This window comes from Micromesistius poutassou, assembly GCF_964030765.1.
Source record: "Micromesistius poutassou genome assembly, chromosome: 12".
Classification (NCBI taxonomy): Eukaryota; Metazoa; Chordata; class Actinopteri; order Gadiformes; family Gadidae; genus Micromesistius; species Micromesistius poutassou.
In genome coordinates this window covers 4,862,885-4,890,314 of record NC_140282.1, presented here as the reverse complement: position 1 = coordinate 4,890,314, position 27,430 = coordinate 4,862,885, and the positions used below count along the sequence as shown (strand labels likewise).

At 44.3% G+C, this 27,430-nt stretch overlaps 1 protein-coding gene across 4 annotated transcripts; it reads right to left on the bottom strand.

Moving 5' to 3' along the window:
• Positions 1 to 59: 59 nt before the first annotated feature.
• glg1a (golgi glycoprotein 1a) lies at positions 60 to 25,676 on the bottom strand (the record flags this gene model as incomplete). Of its 4 annotated transcripts, XM_084476561.1 has the most annotated exons (29): positions 60 to 753; positions 3,502 to 3,665; positions 3,970 to 4,076; positions 5,197 to 5,317; positions 5,725 to 5,832; positions 7,188 to 7,289; positions 7,759 to 7,901; positions 8,635 to 8,758; positions 9,352 to 9,489; positions 10,419 to 10,511; positions 11,057 to 11,174; positions 11,787 to 11,875; positions 12,121 to 12,234; positions 12,371 to 12,433; positions 12,602 to 12,688; positions 13,143 to 13,280; positions 14,004 to 14,021; positions 14,281 to 14,343; positions 14,875 to 15,028; positions 15,749 to 15,850; positions 16,420 to 16,541; positions 16,964 to 17,181; positions 17,510 to 17,696; positions 18,209 to 18,280; positions 18,933 to 19,136; positions 19,442 to 19,657; positions 20,101 to 20,187; positions 20,776 to 20,805; positions 25,365 to 25,665. In XM_084476561.1, 29 exons carry the CDS (start codon positions 25,575 to 25,577, stop codon positions 720 to 722), a joined length of 3,429 nt encoding a protein of 1,142 aa, XP_084332687.1. In that variant the 3' UTR covers positions 60 to 719. The 4 variants fall into 4 exon arrangements, with proteins under 4 accessions (XP_084332687.1, XP_084332686.1, XP_084332689.1 ...); XM_084476560.1 differs by lacking the exon at positions 14,281 to 14,343 and having other exon boundaries at positions 25,365 to 25,676; XM_084476563.1 differs by lacking the exon at positions 14,281 to 14,343 and having other exon boundaries at positions 3,558 to 3,665; positions 25,365 to 25,676.
• Positions 25,677 to 27,430: the final 1,754 nt, after the last annotated feature.

Genomic DNA, 27,430 nt, shown 5'->3' with positions numbered 1-27,430 from the left:
TCATTTGTGTATGTTATATATTATGTATTCAACATATGACTCAAGACAAGGCCAAAATATGAAAATCTGCAGATAATTTTATTAAATCCACAAATTTTGTATGTACAGCAAAATTAAATCTCACAATGTTAAATCTGTTACCTCAATATTACATGGCATTATCTCAACCAAAATAAATTGCACACCCATAACCTTTGTACACAGAGGAAGATGTCAAATAATTTTTCATCGCTATCATAATCATCTGTACTCACTTTTAACGTGAAACTTTTAACACTCGACATGTGATAATATCTCCCCAGACAAGAAAAAAAATTCTGGAAAATGTCTATGAAGTCTTCGTTTCAGTCAAACATTAAGCTTTCCTCCAGACCAAGCACTTCTGTTACATGCGCTGACATGAGCTCTTCGTTCGTAATAATTGTTTCTTCCCCCTTTCAGAAGTAAACCTTAAATGGTCAATCTGAAAGCGCGATAAATGGTAGGCAGCATTACAATTTACACAGAAATCATATTGAATATCCATGTTCATCATAATGAGAATTTCATTGTGTGTATGTTAATAATTTTGTATGTGAGAAAAAAACAACTATTTACTGGCACCGTTCAACCAGCCAGCAAAATCAAAATGGAGAAAGGGTAACCATTGCCATTTCCTGTGAACATTAGCTGACGAGGCTTTGTCTCTGCTGGCAAGGATTTTTGTGCAGTAGTCCACATTATGCTATGATGTCTTGCTCTCCAACGTACAACCTGTATAAATAAAATACATTAAAATAAACTCTCAAAACATGAAGTAGGTCTATGTTAGTACAATTGACTAGTTGTAATACCTCACCACAACTGAGTTTTGGTGATATGGTGAGGCATCTACTTGCCAAAACCCTATTGCCCCCATCACCCCCCCCCCCCCAAAGCAGCAAGCTAGAAGATTCCAGACGCAAGCTCAGAACCCACACTAAGCAGCATTAAGTGTTTACTTCATCGAGGAAACGTGAACATTTTCCTTCACAATGTATGACTAACAGTTTAGGGGTGGAATAAACTGGATTAAGTAAATAATAAGTATAAGTAAATCCTGTTATGGGTCACAAGCTAGGAATTTGACGTTTCCTGTATTCTTTAGATTTAGTCAAACCTGTTTGACATACTGAGTGATACATTTTTGAAGAAAATCACTGAATATTGACATCTAATGTCGTTCTGAAATCAGTACCAGCATGCAGCCAATGCAGCGGTCTTGGATTGAACAAGATGTCATGTGTGATAGACCAAATAATGATCAAAGAGAGTGGACACACCAAACACACTAGGGCACCTCAAGCAAGAGAAATCACTTGGCAACTCTTTTTAGAACATTACATAACTACAAAAAAAATATACAGTTTTCAAATATATGGCAACAGAGAGAAAAACAATTAAATAAACTCAACTACTTAGTGCTTGATTTCTCATTCATTAAGTCATTCAGGATATTTAGCTTTGTCCGCACAGTTGATCGACCCCTGTTAGTAACTGTCTTTACACATGGTGATATATTTTAGCCATATTTTTCTACCAGAGGCCTCTCTGCATTACAATACAAAGTCCTACCAACACAGGAGGACTTTGTACGCCAGTCAACCATGGGGCTCTGGCTTCTGGGCTCTTGTAACATTCCTACATATGGAGACTCAAACCTATTCACAGTACAAGTCATGTCGTTTCTTTTTAGGCCACAAAATCCAGATGTCATTTTTTTTTTTTACAAAAAAAAAAAAAAGCTAAAATAAGAATCCTGTTCTATTTCATTGTCATGGTTTTTTCAAGCCATTTCCATGAGCGATGGACTAGTTTTGTCTTTTAGAGAAATAATATGAGGTCATCCCCATTCAACCAACTTCTGAACCACCTGGACTGATGCTGTGACACACCAACCAAAGTCATTCGTGTGCACCACACATACACAAACAATGGCACAGGTATGCACATACTCAACGTCTGCAGAAATCCCATCTCATGTGATCATCAGTGACATGAGCGCCATTTACGGGCTCCATGGTACGTTAAGTATTAAATAATATATTTGAAGAACAATATATTCAATAACAATATATTAGATCTGACATTAGCTGTTTAGCCAGAACTCAGTAGCATGTATCTCAGTAGTTAAGTCTATATACCAGCAGGATTTGGACAGAAATGTTGCACTATTAAACGTAATTTTTAATCAGACACTGGTTGACAACAGGCCACCGTCAAAAAAACCCCAAAACAAAGCTGTTGGTGAATGCTTGTGTTGCCGCTGGATACGAGGCATTATCTGTCTACTTATAATTTCTTCACTTCAATACAATGTAGAAGATGATCGGATATTTGCGAAAAAGTGTTTGTAAACTGAAGGGTGGTTTAATTTTCAACAGATCTGGCATTTGTGTTAAACTGTTGCAGTTAAAGGGTGGACAGTGAATCAAGGAAAATCTTAATAATTTCCATAAAATCATATTGAGTGAACTACTTTCACCGATCAGATTTTGCATTTCCAGCTGATATGCCTTGTAACCTGAACACAAACATTCCCCTTTCACCACAAAAAGACATACATTTCAGTTTGTATGATGTTTAGCCATAAGGGAAAATTCCTGTGCTTAAAAAAAATGTTTTGTTGATGTTGAAAAAGTTAAAAAATCAGACAAATAATAAATAAGAAAAAAGTAATTAAAAATAAAAGTGCAATGATTCAACAAGGACTTTTAACAGCACATTCTGGTTCTGCCGACTTCAGCTGGCAGGGGACGGATATCACATACCACCTCTATCCTTCTGATCTTATTTAAGAGAGACGGTTCTTGATGCCGCTAGAGAGCGAGACTGGGTGCTGCGTAGAATTCATATAAAGTATAGGAACGGGCAGAATCCTAAAAGCAAGCAAACGGTTTCACAACTGGCCCAAAGGCATTCTTCATAGGGTTTTGAAACTGCTGTGAAGGAATATGCGAGCCCTCAGTCACTCAGGGCCTACCGAACGGAAAAGAAGAAAACCATTCCATTGGCCCGTCGGCTCAGGAAAACCTACGATTCACCCCGGAAATGCAGAACAAAAAAGGTGCGGGTAGATTGTAGTGAGGACTCACACCTAAACTGTGTTAAGCAGAAGACAGCAGTTTCTAGTCCTCTTAAGCTTTGGGCAGTTTAAAACAAGAGAGGAGGGGGGGGGAGGAGGGGGTGGGGGGGGGGATGATAGAGAGAGTGAGAGCGCCAGAGAACCAGAGCAGAGGAACAGGAAACACAAAGAGATCCCATGTACCCAGAATGAGCTCCAGTTGTGGGCGTTGGCACTGTGCTGATTGGCTAGTCAAAAAGGGCCCTGGAGAGAAGATCGGGCACTGTGATTGGAGAAGGAGGCAGAGGTGGGCGGGGCCGGTCTTACAGGTAGCGCGTGACATGGGGTCAGTGGCATAGAGGGGGAAAATCAGAGGCGGTTCTGGAAGAGTGGAAGCGACACTCCAACACCCCGTTTACCTGTCTTTCAGTTCTCGCGTGACACGCTTGGTGATGCGGCCACAGAGGAGACCCACCAGGAAGAGAACACACACGCTCACTGCGATCATGAACAGGATGTAGTTCTTTGAGGGCGACGTCATCACCTGCATGGCCAGGTCAGAGAACCCCTCTGCTGGCGCCACCTGGGGGACGGACAGACAGACATAGGGCACATAATGGCTTCTCATTAATCACGATACATAAGAAAAAAGGCCATGTTTCGGAGTAAGTGTCCAGAAGGGGGAGCCAGAGATGTTCTGAGCCTATGTTTGTTATTTTGGCCCAGGTTCACCCTGACTAGAACTTATTTTGGAAGTGATATTCCTTTTGTTAATAAATCCTTTTGTTTACATGTGAAACCAAGTCTCTTTTAGTGTTTGAGTTGGCTCAAACACCAAATGGTTTTATGGTTATGGTTTTGTTTATTGAGATGTTATCATTCTTCACCTTTGCAGCATAGCTCCACATGTCGATGCGGTCCTGCAGCCTCTTCTTACACTCGGGCTGCAATCGAACCCTCTTGTCCTGCAGCGCCTCCATTAGACAACTCATCTCTGAACACAGGGATGGAGAAGGCAAAGATGAGAGAAAACCAATGAGACAGAGAGAGGGAGAGAGAGTCCGAGACAGAGGGAGAGAGAGAGAGACAGAGACAGCGGGAGGGAGGGAGAGACAGAGACAGCGGGAGGGAGAGACAGTGGGAGAGAGACACGAAGACAGCGGGAGAGAGACAGAGACAGTGGGAGAGAGAGAGAGAGACAGACAGAGACAGACAGAGACAGAGGGAGAGAGAGACGGAGACAGCGGGAGAGAGACAGACAGAGACAGAGGGAGAGACAGACAGCGGGAGAGAGAGACAGAGACAGAGGGAGAGAGAGACAGAGACAGAGGGAGAGAGAGACAGAGACAGAGGTAGAGAGAGAGACAGAGACAGAGACAGAGGGAGAGAGAGAGACAGAGGGAGAGAGAGACAGAGGGAGAGAGAGACAGAGACAGAGGAAGAGAGAGAGACAGAGGGAGAGAGAGACAGAGACAGCGGGAGAGAGAGAGACAGAGACAGAGGGAGAGATATATATCGAGGAGGGGATAGAGAGATGGATAAAACAAAAAGTAAATAAAGCCAGAGAAACAGAGGGGAAAGACGAGGATAGGGTCGAAGATAAAGTGAACAAGACAGGGCAAAAAGCGATAAAATAAGTGGACGGTGGTGGGGCGAGAACGATGGAGAGAGAGGGAGAGAATCCAAGCAGAGATGATTAAAAACAAACAGCAACAAACGCCTGCCCCCAACCAGCCTCCCACCAGGAGCACCCAGCCCATGGCGACACTAAACGGCCCAGTGATTCTGTCCTCTAAACTTTTCAATTTTCAACTGTCCTCACACAACGTTGGTATAACAAGCAGCCTGAGTTTTCACAATAGCCAGAGGCCCCGAATACTGAATCAGAGAGCACAGTACGGTCTTCATCAGTGATTCTCGACCACCACAATATTAACAACGACCATTACAATACTTTGACAATGATGCTAAATGCATTGTATTGAGTTCATAAGGAAAACATATGGTTTCCTTGGTGGCTGAAGGGGTAGTCAAGCGGTTCTGTTGGTATGTGTGTATGCGGTCACTGTGCTACGTGTTGGTGTGTGTGTGTGTGTGTGTGTGCGGTCACTGACGTCGTCCGCGGCCCGGGGTGATGGCCGCGCAGTGGTGCTTGAGGTCCAGGGCGCACGCCGTGTGCAGCACTGGGTCCACGAAGATGTCCGCCTTGCTCTCCTTCAGGATGTTCAGCACCTCCTGGGAAAGGAGACCCCAAGCACAGCATGGTGATCACACACACACACACACACACACACACACACACACACACACACACACACACACACACACACACACACACACACACACACACACACACACACACACACACACACACACACACACGTTTATTTAATTAATATGCATTTATTCATTTCAATTTTTGTTGGACCTTTATGTATACAAATGTAACCTCATTGAGTCTGAGCAACCTAGAACTTAATTACCAATCATTTTGGATCTAAGGGACCAATACAAACAAAATATTTTAAATTCGACCACTATACTTGTGCTATAGTATCCCTGCAAAGAAATACAACATTTTTTCTTTGATCTTTGTTGCAGGACATGTCCCTATTGTCAGTACAATATGTGTGGTGACGTACCTTCTTGCAGGCGTCCTGTCTGATCTTCAGCAGGTTCACCTTGAGACATTCCTCCACCTGCCCCGTCTGCTCCTGGGCTGCCGCCTCCTCTGCACACAGCCTGGAGATCTAGACGGGAGGAGACCAGGGGATAGGAGAGACATGGAGGTTGTGTATTTACTAGGGAGCGCGCAATACCACTTTTTGGTTTACGACCCGAAAAAGATACTGTCATCTTAAATATAGCTGTTATTGATCCAATATTTATGAAAATATTCAGAAATCGATACATACGTCAATGAATTGTATACCATTAAACAATAACAATTATAAAACGGGTGGCTTAAATCAAGCGATCTGATTGGTTCCCAACTGTTGTATATTGAGCGTATACACACACAGCTATGATGCCCGTTCAGTTTACAGAGTTCAGTATCACTCCGCGCCTAACTCTAACTGTTGTTTATTTATATATAAAAGCGATAGCATAGTTCACTGAAGCCTAAACACATGTTGATTGCTGGAGCGGGTGGAAATGTTGTAAAGCAATAGGCACACGGTCGCCGGCAATTTAGCCTTCTATCGAGTTCACCCGAACTCGATAGTAGGCTAAATTGCCGGCGAACCAAGCTACCGTCTCTAGCCTAGCCTTCTCTCTGAAGGACGCTACTGTGTGTTGCATAGCAACCGCCGTACACTTTGCAGGCAGCCAGGAGGGACTACTTTTCTGTATTTGTTAAAAAAAATCATTTTCCGACTTTCTCGCTTTTTCAAAATTGAGGGTGTCTATGACTTTCATTTTGCCATACTTACGTAACCGTACTCAGCCATACTCAGTCAGTCAATTATACCACAGTTAAGGGGGTCGCCGTCCCTCCGCTACGCGTCGGGACGGACAACGCCCCTTAACTGTGGTATAATGACCGTATACCACAGCCTGTCGTGATCTATTGCTTAAATTATCAAGTCTTTACACAATAATGTACAGATCACCTCTACATAATACACATTGACAATGATCACTAAGCATCGCCCTTAAACACTGATCCCCACCACCACTCAAATATAATTTTTCTTTAATTCAATCTACATATTTATTTATTTTAATAAAATGACACTGTGGGCACTACCAACACTGATTTAACATAATTAACATTAACCACTAGAGTATCCATACGCAGGCAAAGACATCTACGCTTATATATATATATATATATATATATATATATAAAAAAAATGATAAGTGGTTTAACAGATTTTTCACACATATTAGGCCAGTACCGGTCCAATAACTAACTATAGTATCGGGGATCCATATATTCTGTATATTAAGGCACAGTGCACCAAAATGGGTATTTTGTATTAATGTGTGTATTATCATAGTCTCTGGTAGTTTTATTGTGTATATTTTTGTGCAGTGCACCAACGTGTTTTTACATGTGTACGCGTGTTCTCATGAAAGTGTGTTGCATTTGTGTGCGCACCTCGTCTGTGCAATGCATCTGGAGCTGTGGGTCTAGTCTGTAGTCGAGCGCAGACTCTTGGAGAATCACTCTGATCTGGTCCTCACAATCCGGAGACAGCCTCTGGACACCACACACACACACACACACACAATGTAAAGCATTAGCAAAGCATAGCAGAAACACACACCTAAATCTTGATGTACGCTGGATGAACCAGATACCCAACATGAAGGATCCATCCTACAAATGGCAAGCACAGTAAAGACACTAGCTACTACGGGTCATACCATAATTAGCATAGGGTTCGCAGAGCAGTCCCAAGCTGCACAGACCTCTTGGTTATCCCCCTCGCCCCCCCTCCACCACTAACTGACTTTCCCGAAAGAAAGTGAGGCCTGTGCCTCTATGAAATTATAGTCCTAGTCTTATATACACCTAATATATATATATACCCAACCAGTTTCTTAGCTACCTATTTTTTTAAATCTTTTTACTTATACGTTATACAGTATATACGTTATTATTAAATGATTTTATTCTGTGTTCACTCCGTTAAGCGACTTAAGTATGCAGTAGGGATTGAACCAACCTGGTCGGCGTACTTCAGCTTGAGGCAGCTGATGACCCGTCCCTCCAGCTCCGTGTCGTCGCTGGCCTTGTTCAGCACTGGCTGGCAGAACTTTGGGATGTCGGCACGGCACGCCTTCCGCAGGACCGGGTTCAACCGGTAGTCTGTGGGGAGGGGGCAGCAGGAGGCTTGGATTTCAGGGGGGAATTCTTTCTAATCCAAGCAATTTTCTGGGTGATTTCCTCGGTGTTCATTCACTGAGTTCACGGATAGTTGGGATGCTCTTCTTGTTTTTTGCTAAAGGTTGTTATTTTTAGTGGTACGAGAGTGTTAAGGTCTAGGTCAGTGGTCACTGCTTTCAAAGTAGGCCCAACCACACTCACGAAACTGAACTGAGCATGAACTCCCTATTGTTTATATTTACTTCATGAAGGTTAGTCAGGTAGTTTTAGCACATTTGATCACGTGCTAAAAGGTCTTGTTGACCTCAGGTTACTTGGTTGGAAACAACTTTTATTGAACAAATGTTAAATTAAAGCCAAACAGTGGGTCTGTGAAGGGGTGGTTGTGTCCTCTGTGTACCTGTTGATCAGAGGTACACAGAGATAGATCACTTATTGATCATTCTCTAACTGATGGTTTTGTTCTGCGTGTTCTTGGTGATCAGTCTCTAGGTGATGGTTGTGTTCTCTGTGTACCTGTGTCCTGGGTGATCAGTGTCTAGGTGATGATTGTGTTTTGGGTGATCAGTCTCTAGGTGATGGTTGTGTTCTGTGTGATCTGTCTCTATGTGATGGTTGTGTTCTCTGTGTACCTTTGTCCTGGGTGATCAGTCTCTAGGTAATGGTTGTGTTATGGGTGATATGTCTCTAGCTAATAGTTGTGTTCTCTATGTACCTGTGTTCTGGGTGATCTGTCTCTTGGTGATCATCTGTTTACACTTGGGGTCCATCAGCTCGCTGTTCTTGTTCTGCTTCAGACACTGGAGAACATTCCTGGCATCTGCCTCTGTACAGAACCTCTACATGGAGACATAAAGGGAAATATAGAGATATAGAAACAGAAACGATACAGAAAGTGACTGGGAGAGAGGATGTCTCTAAATATAGAAATAAATTAAAAAAAATGAAAACACATTAGAAATGTTTTAAATAAATAATTGACAAACGAAGTGCGACGCATTCATTAAAAGGGCGATATCCATCATGGGAAGCAGGGACGTGTGTTTATAATGAGTCTAACGTGGAGTTTGATGTTGACTGGGCTCCTATTGAATGGGGAGGGGGAGAGGGACAGGGATCACACGGGTATCAAATGTCTCCATATTAAAGCAAGCAACCTGAAAACCGGTCTGAGGGGCACACAGAAGGGTAGGTTCAAAACCACCCCCTAGTGTCATCAAGTCCCATTCCCCTTTCATCTCCAGCTTTCCACCAAACCTCACTCACATCTCCCTCCTTACCAATTCCAAACCCCTCTCTTCTCCTCCTTCACCGGTACTGCGGCATTCCTCAGTACCGGTGAAGGAGGTAGTTAGTTATTCATACACTGGGGGGGGGGGGTCATCGATAATCCCTCCCTGCCGGAGCGCTCCTCCACCACCTCCGCCCTTACCTTGATCATCTGCTTGCACACCCTCATGAGCTGGTAGTCGAGCTCCGGGTCACTCATCTCCACCTCCTGCAGCCGGAAGACACGTTGGTGGCACCGGGACGTCAGTTGCTTCTTGTTCTCCTTCAGACACTCAATCATCTGAGGGAGTGAGTGAGAGAGTGAGTGAGTGAGAGAGAGAAAGAGAGAGGGCCAGGCTCCATCAATACTAACATGAATACAAATGATACAAGTGTACGTCGAATACAGAGCTGGTGTGATCTTCAAATGTCATTATGGATGGTGCAGTTTACAGGACCGCTCTTGGGTTCTATTTAGGTCAATTTAAATAAATGCCAATAAGTAAACTAACTATAAATGAAATACAAGATGAGTGCACAGGTTTATATTTACATCGGAACGAAAATTCAAGACTTTGAGGACAGAGATGGAGAGAGAGAGAGAACCCAGGGAATTCAGGGATTAAACCGGTGGGAATGAGGACAAGGTCTCAGGTGTCACTTTTGGTTTTTCATTTCAATTTCGCATGTCTGAAATCCACTCAGCTAGGGGGATTGATGTAGACGGTGCCGCTAGCATTGGAAAGAAGCAGCAATGTGCCTTACTGTAAACTTCATCCATTTCTTTAAACCCGACAGCCTAGAGGAGTCTGGCTAATATTTCTTAAATTGCAGTACCTTCACTGAACAGCCTATCTTCGGGTTACTTTTTATTGAATTATTCTACATTTATTTCCAAGCTCTTTTCATTTCCACCTGTTATATTCAAATGAACGGGGCGCATTTGACGCACAGGGAGTGCTGAAAATATTTATTTCAGGATTATATGTCATAGCATATTTATTTATTTGTATGTGTATGTATTTATGTATCTTATATTGGCTTAAATGGCACTCCACGTGTTGTAGGCCTGTGTGTCATGCTTGGTATAACAAAAGCTCTGAGTGGCTACTGCTGCTGGTGTTGGTGGTGTTGGTGGTAGTGGTAGTGTTGGTGTTGTTGGTGGTAGTGGTGGTGTTGTTGGTGGTAGTGGTGGTGTTGTTGGTGGTACTGTCGGTGGGGTGGTGGTACCTGGGCGTTCCCGAAGGCCACATTGGAGCAGAGATGGCTGATGTCATTCTTACAGGAGTCGTACAACTCCGGCTCCAGACGAATGTCTTCAGACTAAGAAGAGGAAATAAGACAGGAAGGAGGTTATAGAAGCAGAGGGTACGTTTAGCTAGCTAAGTTTAGTCCTTTACCATTTTGGGAGGCTTCTTAATAAATCCACGAGGCCAACAGACATAATTATATAACCTCCTTTGCTTTACAACTAGTTAATTGAATAAGCCTTTGTATAAATTATTCTTGCAAACAGATAACTCCTTTCCTTTCTGCAATTGAAAGGTGTTATGTACGTGATCATGTGTGTTGCAACTGTATACATATGGTCTGATAACAGCCAACTTCCCTATAGTATACTGCAATGTAACTTAGCCTCCCCTGACCCAACCATCGTTTCCAGTCTCCAAGGCCTCTCCCCTCACCTTTGTCTGGTTAACAACAGACCTAAATCCTTTGATGTTACTGCCCCGCGATGTGAAAGTTTCCCTATAAGAATCATGTGCACCCATTGCTACTCTGATGCCGCGTGGTAAATGGTGGTGGTGACTTCCCATGATTGTGCCCGGTTCAACCCAACACTCTGCAGACAGGAAGGGGTCTTTTACCATCTCCAGCTCCTCCACGCGGAGCTGCTTGCGACACTTGAGGGCGACGCGCTGCTCCTTGGCCTCCTGCAGGGTGTCGTTCCTCACCGTGGTGCTCAGGCAGATGACCACGTCCACCCTGGGAGGGGGGGAGGGGGTCAGAGACAGCTGCCATTTGGGAATTGGCTCATTGGTGAATGATTGGCGCTCTCATTCACTTTTCAATATACTTCATAGTACACTATTTAGGGATTAAGTATAAGGGGGAATTCAGACAGTAATTGTGGGGCCAGTGAACCATCAGTAATCCAACGGCGTGACATGTGTTGGTTATATGACTCATACATGTCACAACAAGTCATGTCACACTTGTTCGATGTTACCCTGTGACCGCTCATTTGCATAAAGAACCAGAATTTCCACATGCTCTAATTGATGAATCCGGAGTTCACAAAAAAACACAAATTATCATGAGATATAGTGCGGAAATTAGGTCGCCTCAATTGTAGACTTATTTTCCAGGGCGCTATGGCTAGTAGTAGTGCGTAGTGCACTATGTAGGGAGCCAGATTTACACACTCAGGCAAAAGTGGACCAACAGAGCTAGTGTGTGAGGAAGATAACGGCTAAGAGACGGCAAGATGGGGGAACCCGAGTGCCTGGATGGGAACGCTGCTGATGGAACACAAGAGTCATGATGGGACACAAGATGCTCAAAGTGCCTTTCAACCAATTAATGTTAACCACTCACTTCTTCTTGATGTTGGGGCACAGCTTGAGAACGTCCTCTTTGCAGGCCATCTTGAACTTGTAGGAGAAGTGAAAGTCTTTCATCTGCACCTGTGGGTTAGAAAAGAAGATGGAGAGAGGGGTGAACAGAGGAGGAGGAATACAGAGGGAGGTAACGATGTTGGGAAGCAGGGGATATATAAAGAGAGAAGTGAGAGAATGAGAGATGAAACGATACAGAGAGAACTAGAGGGCTGGAGGGAAAGGACGTGGCTGAGAGGAGACAGAGGGAGGAGAAGGGGGGGTGGGTAGAAGGAAGAATAGGTGGAGCTTGCCAGTGGGTCGGGGATACTGACCAATTGGAAGTGGGTGACACCCACAGCACACTTTTCGTTCATTTCCTTTTGGTGTTTATTCTGGACCAGACACTCCATCAGGTCGCCAGTGTCAACCTGGTTATCAGCAACATCCTGGAAACGCGCGCACACACACACACACACACACACACACACACACACACACACCAAGGAGCTTTACCACTTAACTTCTACATCAATAATGTATGCGATCACATTGTATATGGGTTGTGTGTGTGTGCGTGCTTACATGACAGTGTGCTTGGATGACAGGCTCACAGGCTCTGATTAACAGCGCATCAATCTGGATGTCCTGCAAACACAAAATACAGGTCAGCCTTTGGGGATCCTTCTAGTTGACACTCGTCGTCTTCAAAACAACACCACCGCCACATCACCGGACGCAGGGGGTGCAAGAGTGACGCCCACAGTGGCTAGAGTTTAAGGGGAGGTCAGGCAAAAGATCAAGGTGGGCAAGTACCTCTGATTCTAGCTCGGTCAGGTTGCCCACCACCTCCCTGCAGGCAGGCATCAGATCCTCCAGGTGGTCCTGGAGACACTCCAGCTCCTGTAGACAGAGAGAGGGAGGGGGAGAGAAAAGGGAGAGAAACAAGACAGAGATGATTAAAAACAAACAGCAAGAAACACATCCTTCCCCAACCATCCTCCATCCTTTTAAGAAGAGCTTTCAGTCTTCGAGAGGCACTCCCAGCTGATAAGAGAAAATTAAGCCGCGTGCGTTTAATCTCGATGCGTTTGGTTTCAATTATAGTCATACTCTATGAGCACAGTGTGAACCGGTGAGACGCTGATTAAATATATATTGTCTTAGCAATGGGTAAAGATTAGATAGACAGACAGACAGACAGACAGACAGACAGACAGACAGACAGACAGAAACTTTATTTATCCCTAGGGGAAATTCACGGTCAGTAAAGTACCGCTACTGATGGCAGCGTCTTACGTGAGCTAAAATACCAACGACAGTATTCAACAGGTAGTAACGCTGGTGGTAACAGCACCTGTCCGGTGTCGGTCTTCTCACTGCACCACTTCCCCAGGTCTGTCATGCAGCGCCGCTGCAGCTCCGGCTCCAGCTTCACGTCCAGCGCCCTCTGGTGGAGAATCCGCTGCACCTCCACCTTGCAGTCCCTAGAGAGCTGGACACGGTCACACGCATGTTATGGCGCATTCATGCTAGAAGCTTCATATAAAAAATTCTAATGAATTGCATTTAATTTAGTCGGAATTTGTACACGTCTGATTTAAACTTGCTGATTCAAATTAAACGCGCAGTCGTAATTAAAAACAATAACTGTCCAAAAGGTTACTGGGCACGAATTCCCAAAGATGGAGGAAAATTTAATAAAAGGGAAGGTTTACATTAATGCCCACAAACAACTATAATACATCATCCAGTTCTCCAGGGATTTTTTTTCTTTGACTGGTGTAATTACTGTTACTATAGCCAATTACATTTGCACCTTGTCCGAACCTCAAAGGCTTCAGAAATCAAATTTGATTTAAATACTTTCCACCCACAATGCATTTATCATCATTTAAGTGTGGTATCCTTGGAAGTGAAAGTGAAAGTGTGTGGATCCTAGATGCAGGCAAGCGGACAGATGGCTTCATTGGAATTAGCAAGGACCTCCCCATGAGGGCCAGTCACAGTCTGACAGGCAAAGCCCCAAGATTATAATTATCCAAACATCGTCGGCACAACATTGTCGGCCCCAGCATCGCAACAATTATCACGTTGACATTCTCATCTCATCATGATGATTTAGCATTCGAAAAGATCACCGCCATCATCAATCACCTTCCACATCATCCCAAAACGGTGATTAATATGGTTTTATAGCTTCTAGAAAAACACTTACATAGTCTTCTGGACGTAGCTGTCAAATAATACAAGAAAATATTAATGGGCATTAATGTGTGTTCCAAGGAGATCCCACTGGATATACTTTCAGTGTAAATAAAGATGTACAGAGAATATTCTAGGCCCTTTTCAGTGTGTGTCCAGCTGTTTGAAGCAGTTAGCATGGTGACCTTGACGTCACAGGCAGTGTCTTTGTAATCACTGTACAAAGAATGTCATCATTTATGAATGACAGTTGTAAGTGGTGAGACTGGCGACTTGATGCTAGCATTCACCATCGGGGAATTGAAGCTCTGCGATGGCGTTGCATGGACGGAGCCCTCGGACGTGTCCGGTTGCTGTGGAGCACTTTCCATTAATTATCAGGTTGATGGGAAGGCTTATTAGAAGTGGTGCTGATGGCTCCGGTGGAGCTGAGCAGTTACCCAGCTAGCATTTAAAACCCTGAATGGATCCAGGATGGGCCAATTCCCAACAGAATTCAAAGGATTATTTTGCTTCGGCCATTTGCAGGAGCAAATGGCCAAAGCAAATATTTATACTTGATTAATAACCTTGTATCCAGTAAAATCATTCACAAATTATTTTATTGGATGGCCTACCTGTCTACCCACCTACCTACCTACCTATCAGTCTTCCACAAGGTAAGGCCCAAGGCTAGGCAGACCTATTGCTAAAGCTAGCAAGCCAGTCACGTTTCTGCTGGAGTGGCTTTGGAGGAAAGCCTGGATTGGAGGGAGGATTTTTGCTGTTGGATACTTTCAAATTCTAGCTTTTACTCGGGCTGGTTCCTCCAAATCATCAATGCGAACTTGACTAGGTGACGGTTCTATGCCCGTGTTCGGGGGGGCTGTGCTCGTGTGTCTTACCCGTCTGCCTTGCTCCTCCGTGCGGTAGGCATGGCGGTAGAGGCAGGAGAAGACGGCACCGGGGGGCATCAGCTCACTAGTCTCGTTCCAGCCGCGCGTGTGGCAGAGGCGCGCCGCATCCCCCTCGCACTTCATATACAGGATGGGGTCCAGTCTGACAAACACAGGGCGGGAGACGGGGAACTCGATGAGCATTTTTACAACTAGACTTCCTCTGAACACGTTCTGTTTGAATTCATATCACTTTTAATATATATATATATTTTTAATATGACTATGACTATGACAAGAAAGACAGCCATAAATATAATGCATTATAATAATAATAATAATTATTATTACATCCATTATTTATTATTATTTTTTGAATTCAAACACAAAATCTATTATTAATCTATTATCATTCATTATATTATCAGTAACAATTATATAATGATCGCACTTCAGTATAGCATTATATAAACAGGTGCCCAACCCAAAGCCTGTCCTACCAAAGGATTAGGGCCGGGGTTGAATTCCCTAGTGCTGCGCAGCGAGTACAGCAGCAGCGCACGCTGACAAGACGTACGGCGTTAATAAGATGCAGCGCTCTGGAACGGGGGTGGGGTGGAGAACGGAGCAAGTGGAATTAAGCGGGCGGAAGGTGGAGGGTGGGGGATTAAGAACAAAGGTGAGAAATAGGAGAGAAGGAGATAGACGGGCGATTTACAGGTCTGCTGGGAGAAGGGGTTGGAATACAGAGCAGCCGGAGTGCAGGAGAGGGGAGGAGCCAGAAAGAGATCTAAAGTGTTGGAACGGGGAGAGAGAGGGGAGCCGAAGGGAGGTGGTGGAGAGAGGGCGGAGGCAGTTGACCAGGGATGAGAATCATACTTACTTCCAGTCTCGGGAGATGAAGTACTGGAGCTCCAGAAGCCTGTGTTCACAGTCACCCACCATTTTCTCTGTGTAGAGGTGTTCCATCAAGCACGACAGAATCCTACACACACACACACACACACACACACACACACACACACACACACACACACACACACACACACACACACACACACACACACACACACACACAAAGAAATGCATTCTGGGAAACAGTGAGGATGTGCTATCCCCATAGTCATGGCCCACTCCAACTTTTTTATTTGAGCTAGTGCGCGGCACGTCGTATAATGACCAACAATAAACATGGCGACACTTGGCAATTACTATACTTGTCAAGTCTGGGCTAGTCGCAGAAAAAGCGACAGCAGCTGCTTCTTCTTTCCGCCATTGTCGTCGCTGCTGACGTGCCTCACATCCCCGTACTGTGTGGTAGTTGAGTTCATGGTAACCAAGTATTGATGTTCACATTATTAAAATGAGTTATGGGTAACCCTATCCTAACCCACAATTGATTGGCAACAAGTGTTGCCAATCCCGTTTATAAAAGCTCATCTTGGCAGCCCTTGTGTGTGCGTGTGTAGGATTCTGGTGTGTTTGTAGGATCTCCATTAGTTGTCTGTCTGTCTGTCTGTCTGTCTGTCTGTCTGTGTAGGTGTTCGTGCTCACATGGGGTCCCCGTTGCGGATGTGTTTGCAGGCAGTCTGGATGACCGACTCACAGGCCTCGTTCAGGGCCCGGTCGATGCGGTAGTCGGCCCCGGGGTCGGCAGACTGGACCAGGTTCTGGAGCTGTGGGAGCGACGGCCTTTTTCAGTTCGGATACTTTGCAGTTTACTAAACAAATCACCGGTGGTCACGTTTCCCCCGCTCTACACAGTATGTTTGAAGAACACCGCATGCTTGTTTTGCACTCAATGATTTTCTGGCTTTGGTCCAAAAAAAACTTGTGAAAAGTGGAGAAAAGTGGTCGTCAATAAACTATTTTTAAGGACATTTATACAACACAAAACAAAATACACCCACACACACACCCCTCAAGTGACCGTTGTAGAAATGCTGTGACTAATAACTATGGTCTATGTTTTGCTTTGGTTCTATTCCAATACCTTCAGCGGACCGCTCTGTGATTATTATCCTCGGTTAAATCTGGGCCTTTGGAGGCTGTTGGTGGAGGAGGTGAAAGTGTGTGTGTGTGGGGGGGGGATACTTACAGCGTTCTGGCAGAGGCTTTCCACGGTGGCACTCCGGTCTCCCCGGCCCACCTTCATGAGACAGTGGAGAGTGCGCCCTTTGCGGTGCAGCCCAGAGCAGTGGGTCTCAATCTCGCCCCGGCAGTGGAGCACGATCTCGGGGCTCAGGGAGAAGTCCTCCATCAGCATCCTCCTGTAGTCCAGCATCTCTCCCTGGCACTCCCCGCTCACCATACGGCCTACACACACACACACGGATACAACCACACACACAACGGAATCTGATCATAATCTGAAATTGTAATAATAAAACAAAAATCTCACACACATCGTTCACCCACAAATAGGGAAGCTGAGCTGGGTTTAGACCCTTGAGACAGGTCACACACACACACACACACACACACACACACACACACACACACACACACACACACACACACACACACACACACACACACACACACACACACACACACACACACACACACCAACCAAGGCATGTCAGTCATTCTCTCTCTCATACACACACACACACACACACACACACACACACGCAGCACTCACCGCGGTGCACGGCCGACTCCAGGCAGAGCAGCAGGTAGGAGAGGCGAGCCTCACGGGCCCGCGGCAGGTTGTTCTCCAGGTTGCAGTGCTGCTTCCTCAGGTCAGCCTTGCAGGCCTTGGCCAGCGAGTAGCTGACCCTGTAGTCCTGGGCAATCAGCTTCTGCCGCGTGGTCAGTGCATCGCGGCACTGGCGGTGGTCGTGGTCGGGGGAGGCGGAAATATATCGTTAGCCTCATAGCATGATTTCCTAAGTCCTATTTTAAGGGTCATCTTGTATTTAGCGTCAATAGATGACTTAGGCAGATAGTGATAATGGAATGTAAAAGGCACTCTGATTGGCTTAGGATATAGCCAATGAGGTACAGTGAATCAGCAGCATTAGGAAAGTAGAGTTAGATTAGAAATCACAATTTGGCCAAGGCAATTATGCTATGAGGCAAAAGATATGTAGGATGATAAATATTTCTTAGGGCATCAAAACAAAAAACTACACAAAATGTGGTACTGGTTTTAGTAATAATAACAGGTTTTAGTCACAGTATAAGTCTAAATGACTTCACAATTGTATGTATTTCAAGAGTCAGTTAAGTGAAAAAAGACCCCACAAGAATGGTACAGATGCAATGTATGTTTGTTGGTTGATTTGCATGGAGCTTTTAAATGTATGTAAATTCATAAATGTGGTTTGAGCTGTGCTACCTTCTCTGACATAGCCTCCTCAAACTTATGGTTGAAGAGACACTTGTAGACTTTCCCTTCGCCAGCCTGGGTCTGTGGAGGACAGGATGCGAAGAGAGAGAGTTATTTTAAGAGATGGGATTATAATCAGGCGAGACCTAAAAAGAGAAGCAACGAATCAGATATAAAAATTTAAAATATTATTTGAAATTAACAGTGGAACGATGGAAGGCATCGATTGAAAATTGTACATGCAGTGGCCATTACAAAATGTATTCATTCACAATTGGCTTTTTTTTGTAATACATTAAAAGGTGCAGTGTATTAGACTTGGTGGCCTCGGTTCCTTGAAAGGTTTGATGAGGTTCCTTGATAGATTTATAAATTGCACTTTGTCTGTAAAACTATTGTTCATGGCGAACAAGTTAGATAACAGCTCTGCAGAGCTGTTTTTCCCATTCTAGGCTGCTGCAGAAACAAGGCATTGCAAGATGCTGTTGGACATATCCCTATGTAGATATAAAGGGTTCTAATTTCATGGGATTATACACTAATTAAAACATACTTTGAGGATCTCTGCCAAGCCCGTTCCGCTAGATGCCACTAAATTCTACACTTTTAAAAAGAGAATAAACATGATAAGGAAATAAATAGCAGCGTTAACTATCAGCAAAAAACAAGCCAGTGGGCCAGTGGGTAAGGCCACCGCCCTTGGAACAGAGATACTCTAAAAGAGGACACGTACGTTCTCACAGAAGCGCTCACGGTCGTCCCTACAGGAAAAGTAGAGGTAGCGGTCCAGGTGGAAATCGTCCGACGACAGCTCTGCCACGCGCATTATGGCCTTTTTACAGTCCTCCTTGATGGGATTGGTCTGCACCTCCTGCTCCGCCTCCCTGACCAGGGCCTTCTCCAGGCAGCCAATCACCTTGCCCTGGGAATGGACGTCCTGGGTAGGATGCGAGACGAGACGGGAGAAGCAAAAAAGGGAGGGAAACACAGAGAGTGGATGGGGAACAAGACAGGAAAAGGACAAGGAAAAGTCAAAGGAAAGGTGAACACACAAACAATGTCTGAGGCATGCGTGATAGCATCACACACACACACACACACACACACACACTACAAGATACAAACACAGAACACCATCACAATATGTATGCTCACCTGCACAGACCAAACACAGTTCCAATCATAGACACAAACATTCCCAGATGCGCACCCCCCCCCCCCCTCCCCTCCCTCGCGGCTTACCTTCTGTCCTACGTTGACGCTGCCGCAGTGCATGGAGTTGATGTCCTCTTTGCACTTGTCCATGAAGCCACAGATGAGGCGGTAGTCACTGAAAATGATGCTGGTCATCTTGGTGATGTACTGGTTACACTGGTACTCGCTGATGTTGGTCCGGTGATCCACCAGGCAGGACACCAGGAAGCCCTTCCCCCGCTCCTCCTCGTTACACTCTTTGATCTGCGCACAACGGACGGCAAATACGCACTTCAACGTCAGAGTTTAGCTCCAATGTTTTGTCTGACTTAAATAGCCATCCTCAAAACAAACATTCAATAAACTACTGAAGATGGCCTATTGGCATGTCAACCCCCCGTTGAAGGATAACTATCTTATTTCAAAATGCCGTCATGCCCTTATCTTTTATTTGGCAGGTTTATCTTTCATTTTGCAAAGGCATTAGCATACATCTGAATATTGGAACGGGTCCATCTACTTTAGCTGTCACATCTTGCTCATACACATTGCAAACTGTGAGTGCAAGGTCAAAGCGGCGACAGGCAACGAGCTGTGCACACAAAACAAGGACTACGGGCATCGACCCTATGACTTTATTTGTAGCCCTATTGGAGGGCCGAGGCCAGCCCTGGACCGTGTGGTGCGCGCCATACACACACACACACCTCTGAGAGGGTGCTCCGGCACACCTCCGTGGCCACCGACTCAAACTTGGGATCCATGGTGAGATTGAGTTTGTAGTTCCACAGAAGCTGGTGGATAAAAGAAAGAAATTAATGCACATAGAAGGATAGAAATATTCCAAAAGGCAGAGTTGAAAGTCAAAGCAATCGATGACATCCAAACTTAGACATTCATTGATTTTTCCCTTAGCATTTTTCTTTCAGGACTTCCGTCTACTTCTCCCTTGGTGTTCCCTACTGAAAGGTTTTACCCTTGTCCATTTCACACCTCTCCCTCCCACACTCCTTTCTAGAGCAATCCTCCCCCTTCATCTTCTAGCGCCGTTTCCTTCCACTCACCCAATCTTTATCCAAGTCCAACACTGATTTATGGCTGCGTGTGTGAGTGTGTATATATCTATATATAGATAGAGATGTTGATATGGGTCTGTGTGGCAGATATATAAACGAGTGCTTCTGTGCGAGCGCTTTGGGCTCTGTTTGCTTGTGTGCATGCGTTGAGGTCTCATTTAATGGGACACGTTAATTAACCTGTCTCAGAAGAACCTTCTACCTCAGTCGTAAAACCCAGTACTGAAACCCAGGCTAGGACTGTGCATCTAAAGTAAGCAAATAAATCATTGAAATGTGTTGTTGTTTCCTGCAGGGGTTACTTACATGGTTACAGTCTGCGGCTAGCTCCATTTCCTACAAAGTGGTGAGACAGAGAGACAGGTAGGTAGAGAGACAGAGTGAAACATAGAGAAAGGGAGATAGAGATGGTGAGGCAAGTGAGAGCCCGGGGGGGGGGGGGGGGGAGAGAGCCAGAGGCAGACAGAGAGACAGAGGTAAGCGAGTTAATAAATACAAATTCTGGGCAGTTTGAATACAGCTGACTCACTCACACACACATTAAATCTCAGTTTGTCATCTCTCACTCACACACACACACACACACACACACACACACACACACACACACACACACACACACACACACACACACACACACACACACACACACACACGTAATTGATTGGCAGGGAGACAGGAAAACCAGACCGATAGTTACACTTGCTCAACAAATTTGAGCTGCAAGTACTAGAAATTGTGCAACACACTGGAGGATAAGGGCGGTAAACAAGGTGCTGTCGTCACGGCAAGTGACGTGCGGTCTTCAGTCTGTCCGGCCTGTGGTCTCGGGGATGGAGGAAGGGACACAGGGCAACATGACGCAACATACTTCACTTAAAACCACCCACCGGAGGAAAACAAATCACCCAGACTTGGGGAGGAATTGAGAGTGACAGAGAGTGAGAGAGACAGAGTGAGCATTGCTAGGTGAAGGGAGAGAAAGAGGCGTGAAGCCAGAAACAGTGACAGAGAAGGATTATGGGGAGAGCTTAGTGTCATATATACTATGTGTCTCCAAGACTCAAAACAAGCTGGGTTTTACCGGCTAGGGCTGTCGTGGCCTAAGAGCCAAACATATACTAAAAACTATATTTCTCCTCTTGTAGGTTTTGCAATCTTTAGCCTATCTTGTTAATCCGGCCACATACATAGTTAGATGGTTTAGGAAAGAGAAAATTGCCTGTATTTTTACTGTAGGAAGACAGTCTAGAAGGCCATCCAATCATTTCTTTAGGGCTGAATGAAATTATTAGGAATTAAGGAATTAATTGCATTAATGCTGCTTTTTTGACAATTTTGAACGAATTTGACAAAATTATTGTAAAATATATTGCCTAATCTAGATTTAATGGTAAACTAGGTCAGGTTCATCAATCCCAAGCAGGAAAGACCCTCTTCACTCTGAGATCTTCCTCAGCAGTTTGTACCAAACAGAAGTAAGCAGGTCTTTGGGTCAAATACTTCAGCAGTCAGCATTCATGAAAGACTAACAGATATATACCGGAGCAAATGCTTCTTCAGCGATGGCCCTCGGAGACATGACATGAAACCGCATACAGTAGCAATATACGAACATTAGAGCAGATAAAAACCGTCCTTGCAAAGTAGAGGACCGTGAAAATGATCTAGTATGAGCTAATTCATTATGGCATTACATTGTTCTGTAAGGATTGAAAGGCCTGCGGAAATAGAGCAGGCAGTGAGCAGTTTGGGATGATCAAACCTATCTCATGGCAGTGGCTAAGTGGGCTGGGGCTGATGAGAGTTTGAATAAGCAGAATGGCTGCAGCTCTTCCGTTGGAAGGTGCTCCTCTGAAAGAGGACCAAGCTTACTACACAATGTGGAATGATTCACTTTTGGAAAATGTCAGACAACAGAGTGTTGAAAGGTCTGCTGAATGCATGGTCTTATATATCCGACAGATCTCACACAGTATGATAAGGATTTCCTGGAAACACAGGGCAATTCTATCAAATTAGACAGACACAGACCCACCCACACTGTTCAGAATCTCATATGGAGACAATAGTTATGTGACAGCATGCAGCCTGGTGCAGCAATGGGGATGCTGCTGCCCTACAGATTACACAAACCACTGTGGCATCCGGTCTCTGCAGAAAAATGTACTCATTTGCATGCATTAGCAGGGCAAAATGACCATCACCATTTGCAAGACCACTCCCAAACACCTTAGCACAGACTCATGCTACCCAGTTTAATTAAATCGATTGGCCATCATTTTTTTTTTTAAATCGATTTTAAAAGTCCAGAGACATAACTGTGTAATGTCCCATCCCCTAGCTAACGCCTAACACAGTGATTCTCCAACTATATTTACGAACATATCCCTCTAGGATATTCTCAAATCGGTCTGGCTTGCTTCTCTTCTTTTCAGAGCGTTGATCTGTGGAGGGGATGAGGAGGAGCATGAAACAACCAGCTGATGCCAGAGACAGAGACTGCTGTGCTATAAACACTGTTATTACACCAAACAAATTTAGAAAGATGCCACAGGACCTTTGGAAAAGCGCGGGTGCACACGTGGGTTGTCAAAGTAAACTAACATGACCGACTGGGAGAGTGTTGCGCTGGTTGATGTTCAAATCCTGACTGCTGCGAAATACCATATCATCCGCTGAAGAAGTAAAAGTAGAGGATAAGGCACGTGGAGACTACTAGGCTACTTCACGTGATTTGTATTTTTTAATCAATTTGTATATCAAGTGGAGGCTGCTATCCTTGGATATGGATGGATCAGTTTGATGTCAGCTTTGAATTCCTTTGAGTGCCATTGTAAGTGATGCAGCAAGAGCCCTGCCATGGAGAAATGCAAACAGACGGACTGAATTGCTCAAAGCCAGAAGGGGGGGGTGTGCTGCATCTCCAAACTTTATTGATGATATCAGGATTTCACGTCATGTCATGATTTTAGCTCAGATGAGGATGGCCCTGGTTTGAATATTCTGCATAGAAGAAGTATGTGCAACGTGTGTGCATGTTGATGTGATGCATTTTGTGTGCATGCATGTGTATAAGGGTCTTCCTGCACCACCTCCTCCACTTCTTCAGGGGATGATATGGTATTTATAGATGTAATTTACCTCTTTGGCGGGCCACAGCTGCTACAGAGTCATAGCAAAGTAATTATTCCAATAATTAAGGTCTTGCCTGGAGCCAGTGCTGCATGTCAGCAGCGTTGTTAAGGGGGTGGTGGGAGTGCCACCAGGACAGAGGGAAATAGATGGCCGGAATTGTTGCCAGAGACTCAACAAAAAAAAAAAAAAAAATTACCCTAAAGGAATTCAGTAAAGATCCATGTGGATTGATCGCTCATTGGATTGTGCTTGAATGGATCAAATCAAAAATATTTATTCTGATGGCTTCACAGCGGATTGGATTGGAGGGTGGGAGTTTAGCAAGTTGTCACCAACCAACAAGCAGAACACAAGCATTAGCCCAGGAAATATGTGTGCTTTTACATAAGTAAAACGCAAAGCAGACAGACGCTCCCATTCATTCTTTTTGCAGACAAATACACAAAGCAACTATTCATGAAAACACTCACCTATCAGTACCTAAAAGTCTACTCTACCACGAATATGGGTGGCAAAGAAGTTACAATATTAATGAAAAAATAACTGAAACAAACAGCATCTACCCATTTGGTTTCACTAGGCCATGATGCGACCAATTGCCATCTTTATTGTATCATTGCTTGTACAGATATTTTCACAGACAGACCACTGTTTGGAAATATGAATGGAACCACTATGACAAATCGAAGAGCTCGCACCCTCATCTCGTCTGAGCCTGCCCAAAACATTACAGATGATCACGATACAATGGAGCTGTACAAGAAGTTTCAAGAAGGTTTTGACTTGGCAAACAACGTGATTCTGGACTTCTGACTAGTGAGTCAGACACTGGTAGGACCAGAGTGAGACTCAGTAAGTACAGGAGCCATACTTCATGAAACAGGTCCAGACTGGGACTCAACAGGTCTTCATGGACTTTATGATGGCTCAATTGTGTTACAAATGTACACATTTGCTCAATAGGAGATCAGAATGAAATACTATTCATATTGTGATGCACCAACCTCCCCTTTGAATATAGCGGGGGAGAGACGAGAGGTAAGGGGAAAGTTGATAGAGCAAGGAGAAGTGGTTACTGGTGGAAAACACTCAAGAGAGTGTGACAAAGGAAACAGAGAGTTGGTTTAGTGGTGGAGGGACGAGACACTGTTCAGACAGTGACCAAACAACCATACCGAGGAAAAAGTTAATTGTTCATTTTCTAGATTTACAGTGCGTGAAGTTCACGATATAAAGCCGCGTGTTCGTCACCTGACATGGACAAAGATGTTACAGTCTATGGTTAGTGGTTACTTCGCGGTACCCTGCCCGGAACTCTGCGTCCACAGTGTTTACAAGATCGTCACCTGACTTGAGCAGCAATGAGCCCATCTCATGGCTGTCCTTGTGTAACATTATTTGGTGATATACAAATAATCATGAGCTGTCTTAACTCGATCCAGTCCTCAACCTAGGGACTACTACAATCGGTTTAATAATGCCACTATCCTTTTGACTCACTAATATACTGTGAATCTGAAATAGCAATATAACCAGACGCCAAAACCATTCAGCCATAAGATACACATTTCTACTGCGTTCCAGGGAAAGATCTGTCTGTCGCATTGACAAGATTACACTTGTTGTTCTGAGACCATGTCCAACCATGCCTCGTCCAGCTTGGGCATGATAAACAGGCGACACACCCAGGGAGAGAGAGAGAGAGAAGGTAACCACAGGTTGACACAATCCAGCAAGGAGACTATCCACCCGCATACCTCTTTACGATCCTGTAGACACTCCAGCACAGCCAGGTTGTTGGTCCAGGTGTGCTTGGGACACAGGCGGGACAAGTCCTCCCGGCAGGCCTCCTCTTCGGCCAGCTTCCAGCCGGTCGTCCTTCGAGGCTGGGAGGCCGCAGCGACAGGGACATCCCTCGGCGCTCCTTTCATTCCGGGAGGGTTGGGTGGGTCCAGGGCGACGTTAGCCATAGCATTATTTTGTGTTTTAAAACCTCGAACGTTGCAAAAGATGCAAAATGAAACGAGCGTCAACAACAGGAGCTGCTGAGCACGTCTGTACGCCGCCATCTTCGGAGGTGATAATGTCCACTGTAGCTAGACGGCAGCACTGAGCCGCTGCTGCCAGGGCTCACCTAGAAATACAATTGCTAGAAAGACACTCTGGGATTATAGCAACTACTAGAATGACTTGTCAACATAGATTCTATAAATATATAAACATATGTATCATATTATGTTTTGGGATTATTTTTTGTCCCATTGAGAATCAAATATTACATGGGAGAACTATATAGGCCTACCGGCAAAAGAAAGTTGAACCCTATTAATTGAGCAACATTAATAGGCCTACAACATTTGCACACAAACAACCTGGACTCATAAATGCATACATTTCCCCATAGTTTTAGAATCGTTCAACTTCTATTTTTGGAAGTTTAAGATCAGTCTGTTGGTTTTTCCATGCTGAATGTGCAGAAACCTAAAAGCTTTATATCCCAGTATTGTATTTTCCATATTTCATGTTTTAAAGAGAAGTAAACATTTTGATTTGCAAATACAAACACTGTGACTAAGTAGCAATTTATTATTTTGTTATTTACTTTTCGCTTAAAGACAAACATACCACAAACCACAGGGTGGTGTTGTGGTATGCACAGGTAATAAACATATCCCTGTGTGTGTGTGTGTGTGTGTGTGTGTGTGTGTGTGTGTGTGTGTGTGTGTGTGTGTGTGTGTGTGTGCGTGTGTGCGCGCGCGCGCGCGTGTGTGTGTGTATGTCTGTGTCTGTTTCTGTACCAACAGAGGGCAGTGCAGGGTAGGAACCGACAAGACACCAGCAAAACTGCCAATCAACTGCCATATTTGTTCTTCTTATAATTATATAATAAGATATATAATATTAAACAACATTCCACTTTTTACAAGCAAGGAATTTCAACACATTTACTTTTCTGAATTTGTAGAACAAAGCATGAAAACACACTTTGCAACAAAAATGCCACCCGAAAACACAGAGGTGCCTGACCTAACAATAATGTCTAATATAAGCGGTCATCCCGCTTTAAGAACAAGCATTTACAGGGTAACAGGTTGTATGTTTATTTATTATTATCTATTTATTTATACATTTATTCCATCAATTTTTTTAATTAAATACATTCCATCAATTTATTAAAAAGCCATATCCACAAGTGAGCAATTATTTTTAATGACCAAACACACAAAAAAGATATTCATTGATTATTTCTGACGTGTGTGTGTGTGTGTGTGTGTGTGTGTGTGTGTGTGTGTGTGTGTGTGTGTGTGTGTGTGTGTGTGTGTATGTGTGTGTGTGTGTGTGTGTGTGTGTGTGTGTGTGTGTCTGCCTGTATGTGTTTATTTTTAATATGACAAAATGTATGTACATATAGGCATAATATTTCAAAATGCCATGTAAAGGTTTTATTTATTTACAATAATGTTTTACAATTATTATAACAATAACACTATTTTTATAATAACTATAACAATAATGTTGCAGTCTTTCCACAATGGCTACACATCTGTACTGTAGCTCGTAAAACCCTCAGACCGCAATAACACCTCACAATATCCCATATGAGGTGCTTTGCAGTGTCAAGGGGCTCCGGCTGTTGTTTCCAGTGGGACTGGGTGGAGGAGGTACATCACTGGGGGAGACCTCACAGGCCCCAGCTGCCACAGGTCTGGCGTCAGCCGTCTGATGGTGACCCTCTCTGTCTGGAATGCAGCAAAGAAGGAAACATCACACAGACAACTGCTGCCCTGCTCACTCCCTCCAAAATAGAAAGTCTTTGTGTCTC